We start from the raw sequence: 10926 nt of genomic DNA on the forward strand, positions 1-10926 counted from the left end.
ACCGGAAGGAAGTGAAGGGCAGAGAAAGTTAGGGTACCAGAGAATGGCTCCCACAACCCTCCTTCCACCTATACATGGTCTCCAACCTGCTGCTGCCCTCCATGGAATGTCAGTTTGCTGCCCAGAGTAGGGGCCGCCTTTGCATTTCATCCTACCTGGCTGAGCATTGGCTGATGCTCTTCCTGTTTCCGGCCTCTCTTGATCTTCACATTCTTGCTCTGGCACCCCACAGGCATATCCCCAACGACCTGCTTTCTCCATAAAGCCCTGTCTGCTTCCACCACCTGGCAATAACTCAATAACAGGAATCCATTAAGGAATTAATTGATTAGGTCAGAGCTCTCCCCACCCGGTGGACCCAACACTCTCACCAACTTATCCCTTCCAATAAGCTATCGTCTAGTATTTGAAAATTTTAGGGAGACATTTCATATCAAATGTTGTCTGTTTAGTTGGATCCTCCATCTCACCCCGCATGATCCCATTCCTCCCCGCCTCTCCCCAAACCCCACCCTCTCAGAGACTCTCCAAATAAAGAGAAGGCACTAAAAAGCCCAGTTCCACATTCTTGGTGGCTACTGCAGCTTCTCCTCCGAAGCTGTCAACTGCCCAAGTCCCTGCCTTTTGGCATTCAGCTTTGGACCACACTTGGGCACAAACCCAGCTTGTGGCAGACACATTATCACCCCTCACCTACAGGCTATAAAGTCTCCTTGCTTTAGTTTGGGCTTGTGGCTTCTCCGGCCTTCATCTCTGGGACTGGAAAACCCACCTAGGAGTTGCTTTGCTCAAATAAACCTGTTGTTATACTTTTTCAACTTGGCTTGATCTGACTCACTGAGTCTTCAGAGGAGCCTTTTACTGGGGACAGAGAATCCATTTTACTCGAAGTCTGCATTTGTGTCCTGAAGCATCAAATAATATGCAAAGCGATGCTTATGGCTCTGTTTCAACATAGTTTTCCGGACACTAACTTAAAGTTCATATAATTTACACATTATGAAGCATTCTTTTCCTGCTTTTGTTTATTCTTTTCTTTCTCTCTCTCTTTTTTCTTAAACAGAGTCTCGGGGGGACCTGGTTTCGAACTAGAGGTTCTCTGGCTTCGGTCTTCCCAGTTTATGCCATAACAGGCATGAAATCATGCTCAGAGGGAAGCAAATTCATATAGGAGCAGTTTGCATATGAAATATTTTATTTTATTTTTAAATAATGTTTTTTCTTTTTTTTCAAAGATTTATTTATTTATTGTGTATACAGTGTTCTGTCTGCCTGTATGCCACCAGACCAGAAAAGGGCACCAGATCTCATTATAGATGGTTGTGAACCACCATGTGGTTGCTGGGAATTGAACTCAGGACCTCTGGAAGAGCAGGCAGTGCTCCTAACCTCTGAACCATCTCTCCAGCCCCCTATTTTATTTTATTTTGAGACAGGGTTTCTCTGTGTAGTACTGACTGCTCTGGAACTCACTCTGTAGACCAGGCTGTCCTCAAACTCACAGAGATCCGCCTGCCTCTGCCTCCTGAGTGCTGGGATTAAAGGCATGTGCCACCATCACCCAGCTAGGAAACATTTTTATAAAAGTATTATCTGTTCACTGGAGAAAAGTGAACAGGCCAGCAAACAAAGTGAATAATGATCTTGGCAATCCCATGGCTTGCAGATAGCATATCCTTTTCTACATTTTTTCCCAGGAATTTGGAGTTTGTTTTGGCTGGGGAAGGAGCATTGAAGCTGTTTGTTTCTCTTCAGTTCACCGGGAAACTAAGCTTTTTCTCTCTGGCTACAGAGACTGAAGCTGAGGAGAAACAAGAAGGAGGGAGAGAGGAAAGCCTGAGTGTGTGGGAGTAGCTGGAGAAACAGTTCCGAAGCCGGTTCCCTGACAGAACTTTAGAGACAGAGTAGCACCCACACTCTGTCCACGTGTAGCTTAGAGGAATTATCAATATGAAAAGGGGGATTTCAGGGCTGGGGAGATGTGCCTATCTAGCTTCCAAGTATGAGGCAGGAAATGCCTTCCTCCCTAAGGAAGTGAAATAATAATTGAGCAAGATAATGGGTAATTCCGTAATGACAGAATGCATGTTGTTATTTAGAGGTTGTCTGGCTTGAGGGGACAGAGGAACTAGAAGTCATGAGCTTAGCTCACTAACCACATCAGCTTCTGGTCCCCATGCGGTTGGAACTGCTTTCCAATTTTTGTCTACCAAGCCTCACTGAGAGCTCCCTGAAGGGACGTTGGCAGGAAGGTCTAGGTTCTGGATTGTGAAGGATGAGAAGGTGGAATTTGCCCCCTGAGGCTCTCCACTGATTCTAAACCAAGTGTGGCCTGTATTCCGCGGAGGCTGGCTGCGTCCCAATCCCGCTAAGGGAAGTCACTTTCTGATTTTTGGTATCTCCTTGTTATGGCAGGAGACCTGGATGGTTCCAGGCTAGAAAACGTCTTACCAACATACAAACTAGGAGAGGATTTGGGGATGACCAAGGAAGGCGGTACACCCCACTCCCCACCCAAGTTAGCGAGCCGAGTGAGAGGGACCCCGAGAAAGTCATCCCAAATCCTTATCTTCTTTCCCAGGATACTGAACCAATCATGAGCGTGAAGTAGAAGGGTCAATAACTCAGAGGTTTCAAACAAGGACTTTTATTTAACCTTTCGTGTCCTGACAGTCAGTCTTCCCCAGGGCCTTGGAGTGTTTTCCTTTAGGAAGCAGACTTTGGAAGGGAGTGGACGGCTGCCAGCTCCGCACTCATCTGCGCCTGCGGGGCCCACGAGCAGCTTTCTTTTCTCCCCGGCGCCTTCGAGTGGGGACAGGAGGAGCAGCAGGAGTTGGGGGTCTAGGGACAGGGCCGGGTGCCGAGCGGACTGCGCCACCTTGGGCAGGCTTGTAGATCAAATGGAAGATGAAGGCATTGCAGTACCTGCAGTGAGGGCGTGGTCAGGGGCAGGGCCGGGCCTCCCAGTAGGCGAGCTTAGGGCACAGATCTAGGGCTAGGTGCAGTAAAAGACAAGAGCAGCTCAGGGGGTAAAAGGACCTGCCGCGAGGCCTGTCGCCTGAGTTCGAGCCCCAGAAAAAAAGTAAAGAAGCAACAGAGTCTTTATAGGAGCAGGGCGAGAAGTTGGGAGCTCTAAAAGGTGGTTTGTGTTGGGGCTGTCCAAATCAGCAAAGACAGTAAGAGGACAGAGATGGAGGGTTGTAAGATTGGGGCGAAGAGCACCTTTTAGGCTACAGAGTATATAAATCGCGGATCAGAGGGCTTTAGGCCGCCATGGACCCTTACCAGGGCATGCAGTTGTCAGCAGCTCTGAGGCGGAATGGGGAGCGGAAGGGGTTGGGCTGTGGAGAGCTGGTCCCCCCTCCGGTGGCCACCGCCATGGTCTGATCGTCCATCACACAGCTGTACTCACTGCTCTCCGTGAAGAAAGCTGGCACTCGGAGAGACTGAGGTTTGGGTGGGCTCTCAGACACTCCCTGGGAGGCTCCCTCACCCAGGTACATCCCAAGCCCCACCCTCCCCGATAGATAAAGTCCCAGAAGAGACAGGATGCTGGAGAGGTACTCCCCAAGTCTGTGGAGCAGTTAAGGGGTGGGCAAGCCCAGTCCTTTAGAGAAGGGAAGGAGCTGGGTGAGTGAGATTATCCACCTGTAGTCGAGGCAGAGAGCTTAGCCATGTGTCCTTGAGACCAAAGCCAGAGTTAAATCCTAACGAGAGAGGATGACAATGGTGACCACAGTGTCCTTCTTTTACTTTCCCCAAATCCCAGCCCCTGAGCCCCAGGCTCTTACCAATAACCAGGTCAGGCTTGGGTCCCTGGAGCAGGTGATAGGGCCGCGTGGACACCCTGATTTGCAGGTCCCTCCGCCCTCCCTTCTCCTTAGTCCCAGAGTTGAGCCGTGCAGATGCCCCAGAATTAGGACGCACAGACACCTCAGGGCCATCCTGTGTGGCCGGGAGTGGGGTGGGAAAGCCGCTGAAAGGCTGGGTAATGGGAGGGAGCCCCAGGAAGAGCAGAGGAAGGTAGAGGGGAAGGGGAGGGTCCCACCAGGCTACCAGAGACAGGGCTGGAGAAGTGGGGCTCCCTCCAGCTCTCACCCTCTTCATAGTAAAATGCTGCTGGTCACTCTCAGGTGGTAGGCTGTCACCCACAAACTGTAGCTCCAGGGCCACGTGAGGGAGAAGCACCAAGAGCTCCTTAGAGACAGAGAGAAGGTCAGCCCAGGGCTCCACCCTATGACCACACCTGTCTTTTCAACACACCCTCTCTGAGTGGGGACGTTACCCAAAACACCATGACAAGATCAAATTCCTTCCCGGCCTCCACCACGTGGATCTTCAGCGACTGCTTGTTCTGAATGTTGAGCTCAGGAACTGGTGAGAAGTCCACTTATTAAAGATACGGGGGGGGGGGGCACCCTTGCTGCCAACCCCACCCCCAGCCTCCTGTCCTGTCTGCGCTCCTTACAGGACTGGGGTACCAGGTGAGTGATGACATAGTACACGGTCAGTGGGTAGGTAAGAAGCACAGCCATGGGGGAGTCCAGGCTAAGGCCTCGCCACGTGTAGTAATCCTGCCATGAACCTGGGGAGAGAGTCTTAACGGGGGGCCTGATCCCAGACCTGGCCTTCAATCTTTAATGTGCCGTGCCCCCTCAGGCACCAGGTTTCTGTCCGCCACCCCCTGCAGGATCTCTGTCCCAACTCCTATAGGACCCCTCCAGCTCACCCAAGAGGCTCTTGGGTGGGTCTAGAGGCACCGGAGGCATCAGGGCTGGTCCGTCTCCCTGCAGGAGCTGGTAAGGATCACCTGAGTGGATGAGAAGCAGCGCCTAAGAGCTGTAAACCCCTACCTGCCTCATCTCCCCACCCCTCCCAGAAGACCTGTACACCCTGAAGGCCTGAAGCTGTAGCAGGATTGGAGTTAGCCTAGGGACAGGGTTATTGGATGAATCAGACAAAAATGACTCCTTTGAGGTCTGTGGAAAGGCTTAAAATAATCCTAACAGGGTCAGTACAGGGGGGTGGTACTAACCCCATTAGGACTTTGTGTATAGGTCTAATGTGTATATGGAGGGGTTAGGGGACTGGTCCACTCCCCCAGCCTTCCCCACAACCTTCCCTCTAGTCCATTCCCGGCAAAAGGCCCCACATACCATTGAGAAGGTGGCTGAGGGATGATGTGCTGCCCCAAGGGCTCCTGGGGGTGCCAGGCCCTGGAATCAGCATGCTGAGCTGGGTCCAATAGCCACGAGTAAGGCCTCGAGAGGCCAGGAAAGCCTCCTTGTTAAAGGTCTCACTGGTCACCTCTGCAGGAGAAGTGGGTGAGGGTTGAGGACCTGGTGGCTCAGCTCCAGGACTTTAGCTGTCCTCTGCTATCCCTAAGGACCCTGATTTTTGGGCCTGGTTTTACCTAGGGAGGAAATTTTCCTTTCTGAGTGTCCAGCATGTTCCAGACATGCACCGAGAGTTTACACAACCCTTGAAATAATTAAATGTGGTTTTGTATTTGCTAGTATTCCTTTTTTACAGATGATGGAACTTGAGGGTTTTTTTTTTTTTAAATTTTAAGACAAGATCTCATTGCAGCACAGGCTGACTTTAAATTGTCTATGTAGCAGAGGATGGCTTTGAACCCCTGACCCTCCTGTCTCCACCTTCCAAATGCTGCGATTACAGGCATGCCCCATCAGAGGCAGCTCTTGTTTTGTCTTGTTTTTGAAACAAGGTGTCACATAGCCCAGGGTGGCCTGGAACATGAGATCCTCCTCTCTCGGCCTCCCAAGTGCTAGGAATGTGCTACCATGCCTGGCTTAAGTGAACTGTTTGAGGTCACATGGCTAGACGGTGGTAGAGGTGAACAGTAAGCATTTGAACTGATGCCTCAGCTGCCCTGGTCTCTCCCTGGATCAGTCATTCTGCCTCAGCTGCTCTGGTCCCTAACACCCAATGCACAGCACCAGCTCTTCTTCCAAGGATGCAGACTTCAGCCAAACACTCATTCTTCAGGCCCTGGACCCAGTCCCGAAGACCTGGTCCCAGGATCCCCTCCCTGCCACTTTGACCTCCTTAGGATACCTGCAGTATAGGTGAAAGGCAGACTTGCCAGTTCCCCTGTTCGCTCCATAAAACCGGCAAGTCTCGGGCACCAAAATCTGTGGCTCACATCATCTGGGCATCGGCGCCAATCAGCCTGGAGACAAGCCTCTCCACAGTATAAGACAGCACTGCACTGGGGACTGGGGAAACAGGGGTAATTGGCACCCCTCAGTCTTCATGGATCCTCTGGGCTATAATCTGTCCATATGCCACTCAGCCTGTTTGTATTGCATCCTGTAGCTAATTGCTCATAACTTGTTTTTCCTATTCCTTCCTACCTTCCTGGCCCTCCTTCTGCCTGCCTGCTTGGGACCCCCACTGGCCCGGCTTGCCTTTCTACGTGGTTGTCTAACTGCTGGAGTCTTCCATTGACGCCAGCCTTGGGGATGCTCACCAGGGTGTCAACTTCACTTCGAAGCTGTGCTTGTGACAAACATGGCAAGTTCGAGCCCGAAGGGAGGCAAAAGTAAAGCCTGGCCGAGGACCCCATGTTCTCATTGGGGTCTTTGCTAACTTCACACCCAGCCTTGGGACAAGGCTCTCCAGGTCTCTGCATGGGGATACAGGTGGCATCAGGCTAAAAGGGCTCAGGAGTTTCTACACCTTTCCACCCTCTGATCCCAGGTATTTGTACCGATGCAGGTGGGCGTCTCCCACAGTAAGCTGTCGGGGCTTTCGGGGGTCCCCAGAGCCCATAGGGCAGGCCATGCTGTGGCAAAGGAGAGCATAGGCCCGAGGAGCCAGATTCTCAGCCCCTGGGCTCTGGCCCACACGTCCGTGGGTTCCATCCATTAGCAGATCAATGCCCAAGATGGTGCCATGCTCATCAGTCACCAGCAAAAGACAAGAGAGGTGCAGGGGTGCAGCCTCTGCGGAAAGAGGGGACATTTGGGCGAGAGATAGCACAGTCAGATAGACCAAGTTTAGATGTCTTGAGGGGACAGACAACTTCAGTGAGTAGAAGGGACTAGATAAGAGAGGCAGTCCCCATGTAAAGGGGGCAACTGCTATACGGAGCCAGAATGTAAGAAACATGGGCACCTTATCAAAATCTGGATTTCTCTTTCTTTAGATTTATTTTCATTTTATACATATGAGTGTTTTCTCCACATGCATGTCTGTATATCACATGTGTGCAGTGCCTGCAGAAGGCAGAAGAGGGTGTTAGATGCCCTTGAAATGGAGTTACAGAAGGTAGTTAGCCACCCACCATGTGGTTGCTGGGGATTGAACCTGGACTCTGTGGAAGAGCAGTCAATGCTCTTAACCTCTAAACCACCTCTCCAGGCCTAGAACCTCGATTTTTCTTAAGATGCAAGGTCTCTGGACTTTCATTCTTTACAGTGCTTAGATGTTTGTTCAAATTTAAAACAACAACAACAACAACAACAACAACAACAACAACACACATTGTGGCAAATGAACTTTGGGCAACAGATTTGCATGAAAATTAACAGCCTGTGACTCCTAGTCGGTTGAGAGACATGGGAGGAGTTCAGAAAGGTGTCTGGACAGGGGACAAGGCAGGGCCACCCTGGGTTCTCACCACTCTTCCGTCCTTTCCTCTTTTCAGGAACCTTCTCAGCCTCTCCTCTGTCCTCCCGGCAGCCATCAGCACAGCTTGCTTCTTTCTGGGTCACCTCTGACTTGGCTGGTGGCTTTGCTTTTTGGGGGGATTCCCTGCTGGAAGGGGCTGGCTCCCCACCCTCCTGTGGTTCTGCCTTCTCTGTGCCTGAGCTCCCTTTTCCATCCTCTTCTTCATCTTCTTCCTCCTCCCCTTCTTCCCCATCCTCCAGGCTGACAAAACTGACATACGGGCTCAGGTCTCTCAGGTGGAGCGGAGGCTCATCTCCCAGGAGCCGGGAAGCCCCCAGGCCCGGCCCGGGACCTGGCTCTGTACCTTGCCCCAAGCTGATGCCCACACTACGGTTTGGTAAGACGTGGAGCACCCAGAGGGCAGGGTCCTGGGGCAGCCTCCTTATCTGACCCTCCAGTTGACGCCATCGGCCCTCAAGGCTGGTCCCCATGGTCCCTTTCTCTGCCACGAACTTGCGGAACCAGCCAAAGAGAAGTGCAGCGAAATCAAGGAACTCATCCCGGTATCCAGACACAAATTCCATGTCTTCAGATGCACAGGGCCTGGACCCAGACTGAGAAGAAAGGGCTGTATGGTAGCGGTCAGGAGCGGGGTAATGATGAGGGTCCGTGCTGGGTCACCAAAGGGAGAAGGGTGTGGGCTTGAGGTAAAATCTATGGAGAAGCATTAGGAGCTGAGAATAGGGTTTGCAGGGATAAGGACGGAAGGTGGGGGCGGGTTAGATTGGAAAGTGGATATTTAGAGTTAAAGGTGAGGACTCAGGGATGAAATCATCGTTGGGGCATAAAACTCAATGACTCAAATCCTAAAGTGAGATTTGAATTCAAAGACGGAGAGGTAAGGCTAATCCTACGGGAAAAGCCTTGCTGAGAAGGGGAAAATGCGGGGTCTGTTGGTCTATGGGAAATAGAAGTGAGAATTAAGAACTGAGGCATCTCTTGGGCCAGGATCAGTTTGATGTGAGCCCCTGTAAACCTAACCCCTTTCCGGCGGCTCCTCCGGTACCTGCAGCCGCCACCGCTTTTTGAAGGTAAATACCTCGTGCTGGTGGACTGTCGTGATGTCAGGGCTGCCCGAGCCCACTGCTCAGAACTCGGATGGCACCCAGCCAGTGCATGCGCACTCCCACGAGCCTGGTGACTTACTAGACTGCTTCACCTTGGCCATGTGACTGGATCCCACTGTGACCCAGCGGACCAGGGAAGTGAAAGCATCTTGGAACCAGAGGGAGATCTAGCAGGTCATCACTTTACAAACCACCAGACAGACGGGCGACAGCCGGAGAGGACTGACATCCCCGAACCCAAGCGAGTCATTCTTCCGGAGCCACCGCTTGCCCTCTCAGGTTCCTCTGGCTCCATAGCCCGAACTTTCTTTCGGTTTTGTCAGTCTTGGCTGTCCCCACGACTGACTGGCCGTGAGTCTGGAAACGGGTGAAGGAGCTCCGCCTTCGGGAATTCCCCGACGTGGGCGCTGGGTGCTGCGTAGGCTCCGGGCACTGACCCCACGGTTGGTTCGGGACCGCGCGCGGGGAGCAGCGGCACCTCCACCGCGCGCCCTCTCCCCGCCTGAGCTTGGCACCGACGGCAGCGCCTCCGCAGAACCTCGGGCAGCCGGGGAATCAGCTGGATGTCGGCTAAGTGGCCTGGCGGCAACAAGCTCCGCTAAGCCCGGAGATGAGGCAGGGCTTCGGACCTCTGCCCCTAGCGCCCTTTCTCTACTTGCTGGCTCTGCTGACCCCGCCAGGTTAGTCAGGGGGCGGGATTGGGGCCAGAACGGAAACTGTGGAGGGGCACAAGAACGGAGGGATTAAGAACTCAGCCCAGAGCTGCCAAAGGCAGCAGCCGGGAATAGGGGAAGGCTGTCTGGGGTTGGACTGGGTCTGGGGACACCTGGACCCAGGTGGCATTACACTGGGGTGGAAGGTAGATCTGGCGGGTAGGGGAAGCTGAGTGCGACAGAGGAGTTGGAAGCCAACTCAGGACCAGGGTTAATCCCTCTTTCCCCTTTAGGTGATGGCAACCAGGGGAGTGTCACTGGAAGCTGTTCCTGTAAAAAAACAATTCCTCCTGCCACACTGGTACCAGCTACTAGCTTGAATTATATCCGACAACACCTGCAAACATACGATCACTGTCCATTAATCACCAGGTACCGTCTTGTCTGTCGGTGTGTCGTCCCCGCCCCCTCCCCCCCGGGGAATTATAGGACCACCAACCTGAACACCAGGTCCGGGTGGGAAAGCCTAGTTCCTCCCCAGTTTCACTTATCTGGGGATTTCCAGCCCTAGTGGAGCTCACCTTGGGGGTGACGTCACACCTTTGGAATGAGGAAAAGTAGAGAGGGGAAGGAGTGGCCATGGGAGACTAGATTAATCCTCTTGCAGGTTCTGGTTAACGAAGTCCGGGAAGTCCTTCACTGTGTGTGGGGACAGCCGGGAACAGTGGGTCCTTGATTTGGTAAAGTGCGTTGACAGCAAAGGTGAGAACCTCTTGGGTCCTCTGGTGGGCCACAATTCCCTTGCCTCTGCCACACGGCACTTTCCTATTTGAAACCTCTTAGCGCTGGCTGAAGTACTTTCACTTAGGTCTGTATCATTACCCTCATCTTCTTCCCTCTGTCATTTTGTTCTGCCACATCTGCCATTACTTAATACTTTCTGTTTTTATGTCATTTATTTATTTTTATTTCGTGTGCATTCACATTTTGGGTACATGTATGTCTCTGTGAAGGTGTTGAATCCCCTAAAACTGGAGTTACAGGCAGTTATAAGCTGCCATGTGGGCGCTGGGAATTGAACCCAGGTCCTCTGGAAGAACAGCCAGTGCTCTTAACCACTGAGCCATCTCTCTAGCCCTACTTAGTATTTTCTTGAAGTCACTATTATAAAGTATACTCGAGATTGGCCAAGCTAAATAAGAGCTCTACCACTGAGCTATCGTCCTGCTTTTTAAGCTGACCAGGATGGTCTTGAACTTGTTATCCTCCTGCCTAGACCTCTCTTGTATCTGGGATTACAGGTGTCTACAGTAGGTTTGGCTTTTACTATTGTATTTTAATTGAAATCACTTGAAGGTACTATTTTAATTTTCTCATATTTAATGATGAAAATAAACGTTAAATTGAAAGAATTTATCCAGGTGTGGTAGTGCCCACCTTTAACCCCAACATTCTGGAAGGCAGAGGCAGGTGGATCTTTGTGAATCTGAGGTGGTGATGGTGGGGATGGT

At 51.9% G+C, this 10926-nt stretch overlaps 2 protein-coding genes across 4 annotated transcripts in view; one reads left to right on the top strand and one right to left on the bottom strand.

The window, feature by feature from the left end:
• Positions 1-2753: 2753 nt before the first annotated feature.
• On the bottom strand, positions 2754-8219 carry Zmynd15 (zinc finger MYND-type containing 15). Of its 3 annotated transcripts, XM_005349685.2 has the most exons (13): positions 7646-8219; positions 6734-6968; positions 6494-6649; positions 6079-6239; positions 5157-5309; positions 4730-4810; positions 4469-4585; positions 4286-4374; positions 4099-4197; positions 3792-3945; positions 3649-3707; positions 3286-3446; positions 2754-2925 (listed from the first exon to the last, which is right to left on the bottom strand). In XM_005349685.2, exons 1-13 carry the CDS (start codon positions 8217-8219, stop codon positions 2754-2756), a joined length of 2211 nt encoding a protein of 736 aa, XP_005349742.1. The 3 variants fall into 3 exon arrangements, with proteins under 3 accessions (XP_005349742.1, XP_005349743.1, XP_026636790.1); XM_005349686.1 differs by lacking the exon at positions 4469-4585; XM_026780989.1 differs by having other exon boundaries at positions 3649-3945.
• Positions 8220-8899: 680 nt separating this feature from the next.
• The window catches only part of Cxcl16 (C-X-C motif chemokine ligand 16), a 3982-nt gene continuing 1955 nt past the window's right edge, over positions 8900-10926 (top strand). Inside the window, exons 1-3 of the mRNA XM_005349687.3 lie at positions 8900-9442; positions 9709-9847; positions 10083-10177. Of these exons, the coding sequence (XP_005349744.1) occupies positions 9373-9442; positions 9709-9847; positions 10083-10177 (304 nt within the window). The 5' untranslated portion in view covers positions 8900-9372. The remainder of the gene's footprint in view (positions 9443-9708; positions 9848-10082; positions 10178-10926) is intronic.

This window comes from Microtus ochrogaster, chromosome 7, assembly GCF_000317375.1.
Source record: "Microtus ochrogaster isolate Prairie Vole_2 chromosome 7, MicOch1.0, whole genome shotgun sequence".
Lineage (NCBI taxonomy): Eukaryota > Metazoa > Chordata > Mammalia > Rodentia > Cricetidae > Microtus > Microtus ochrogaster.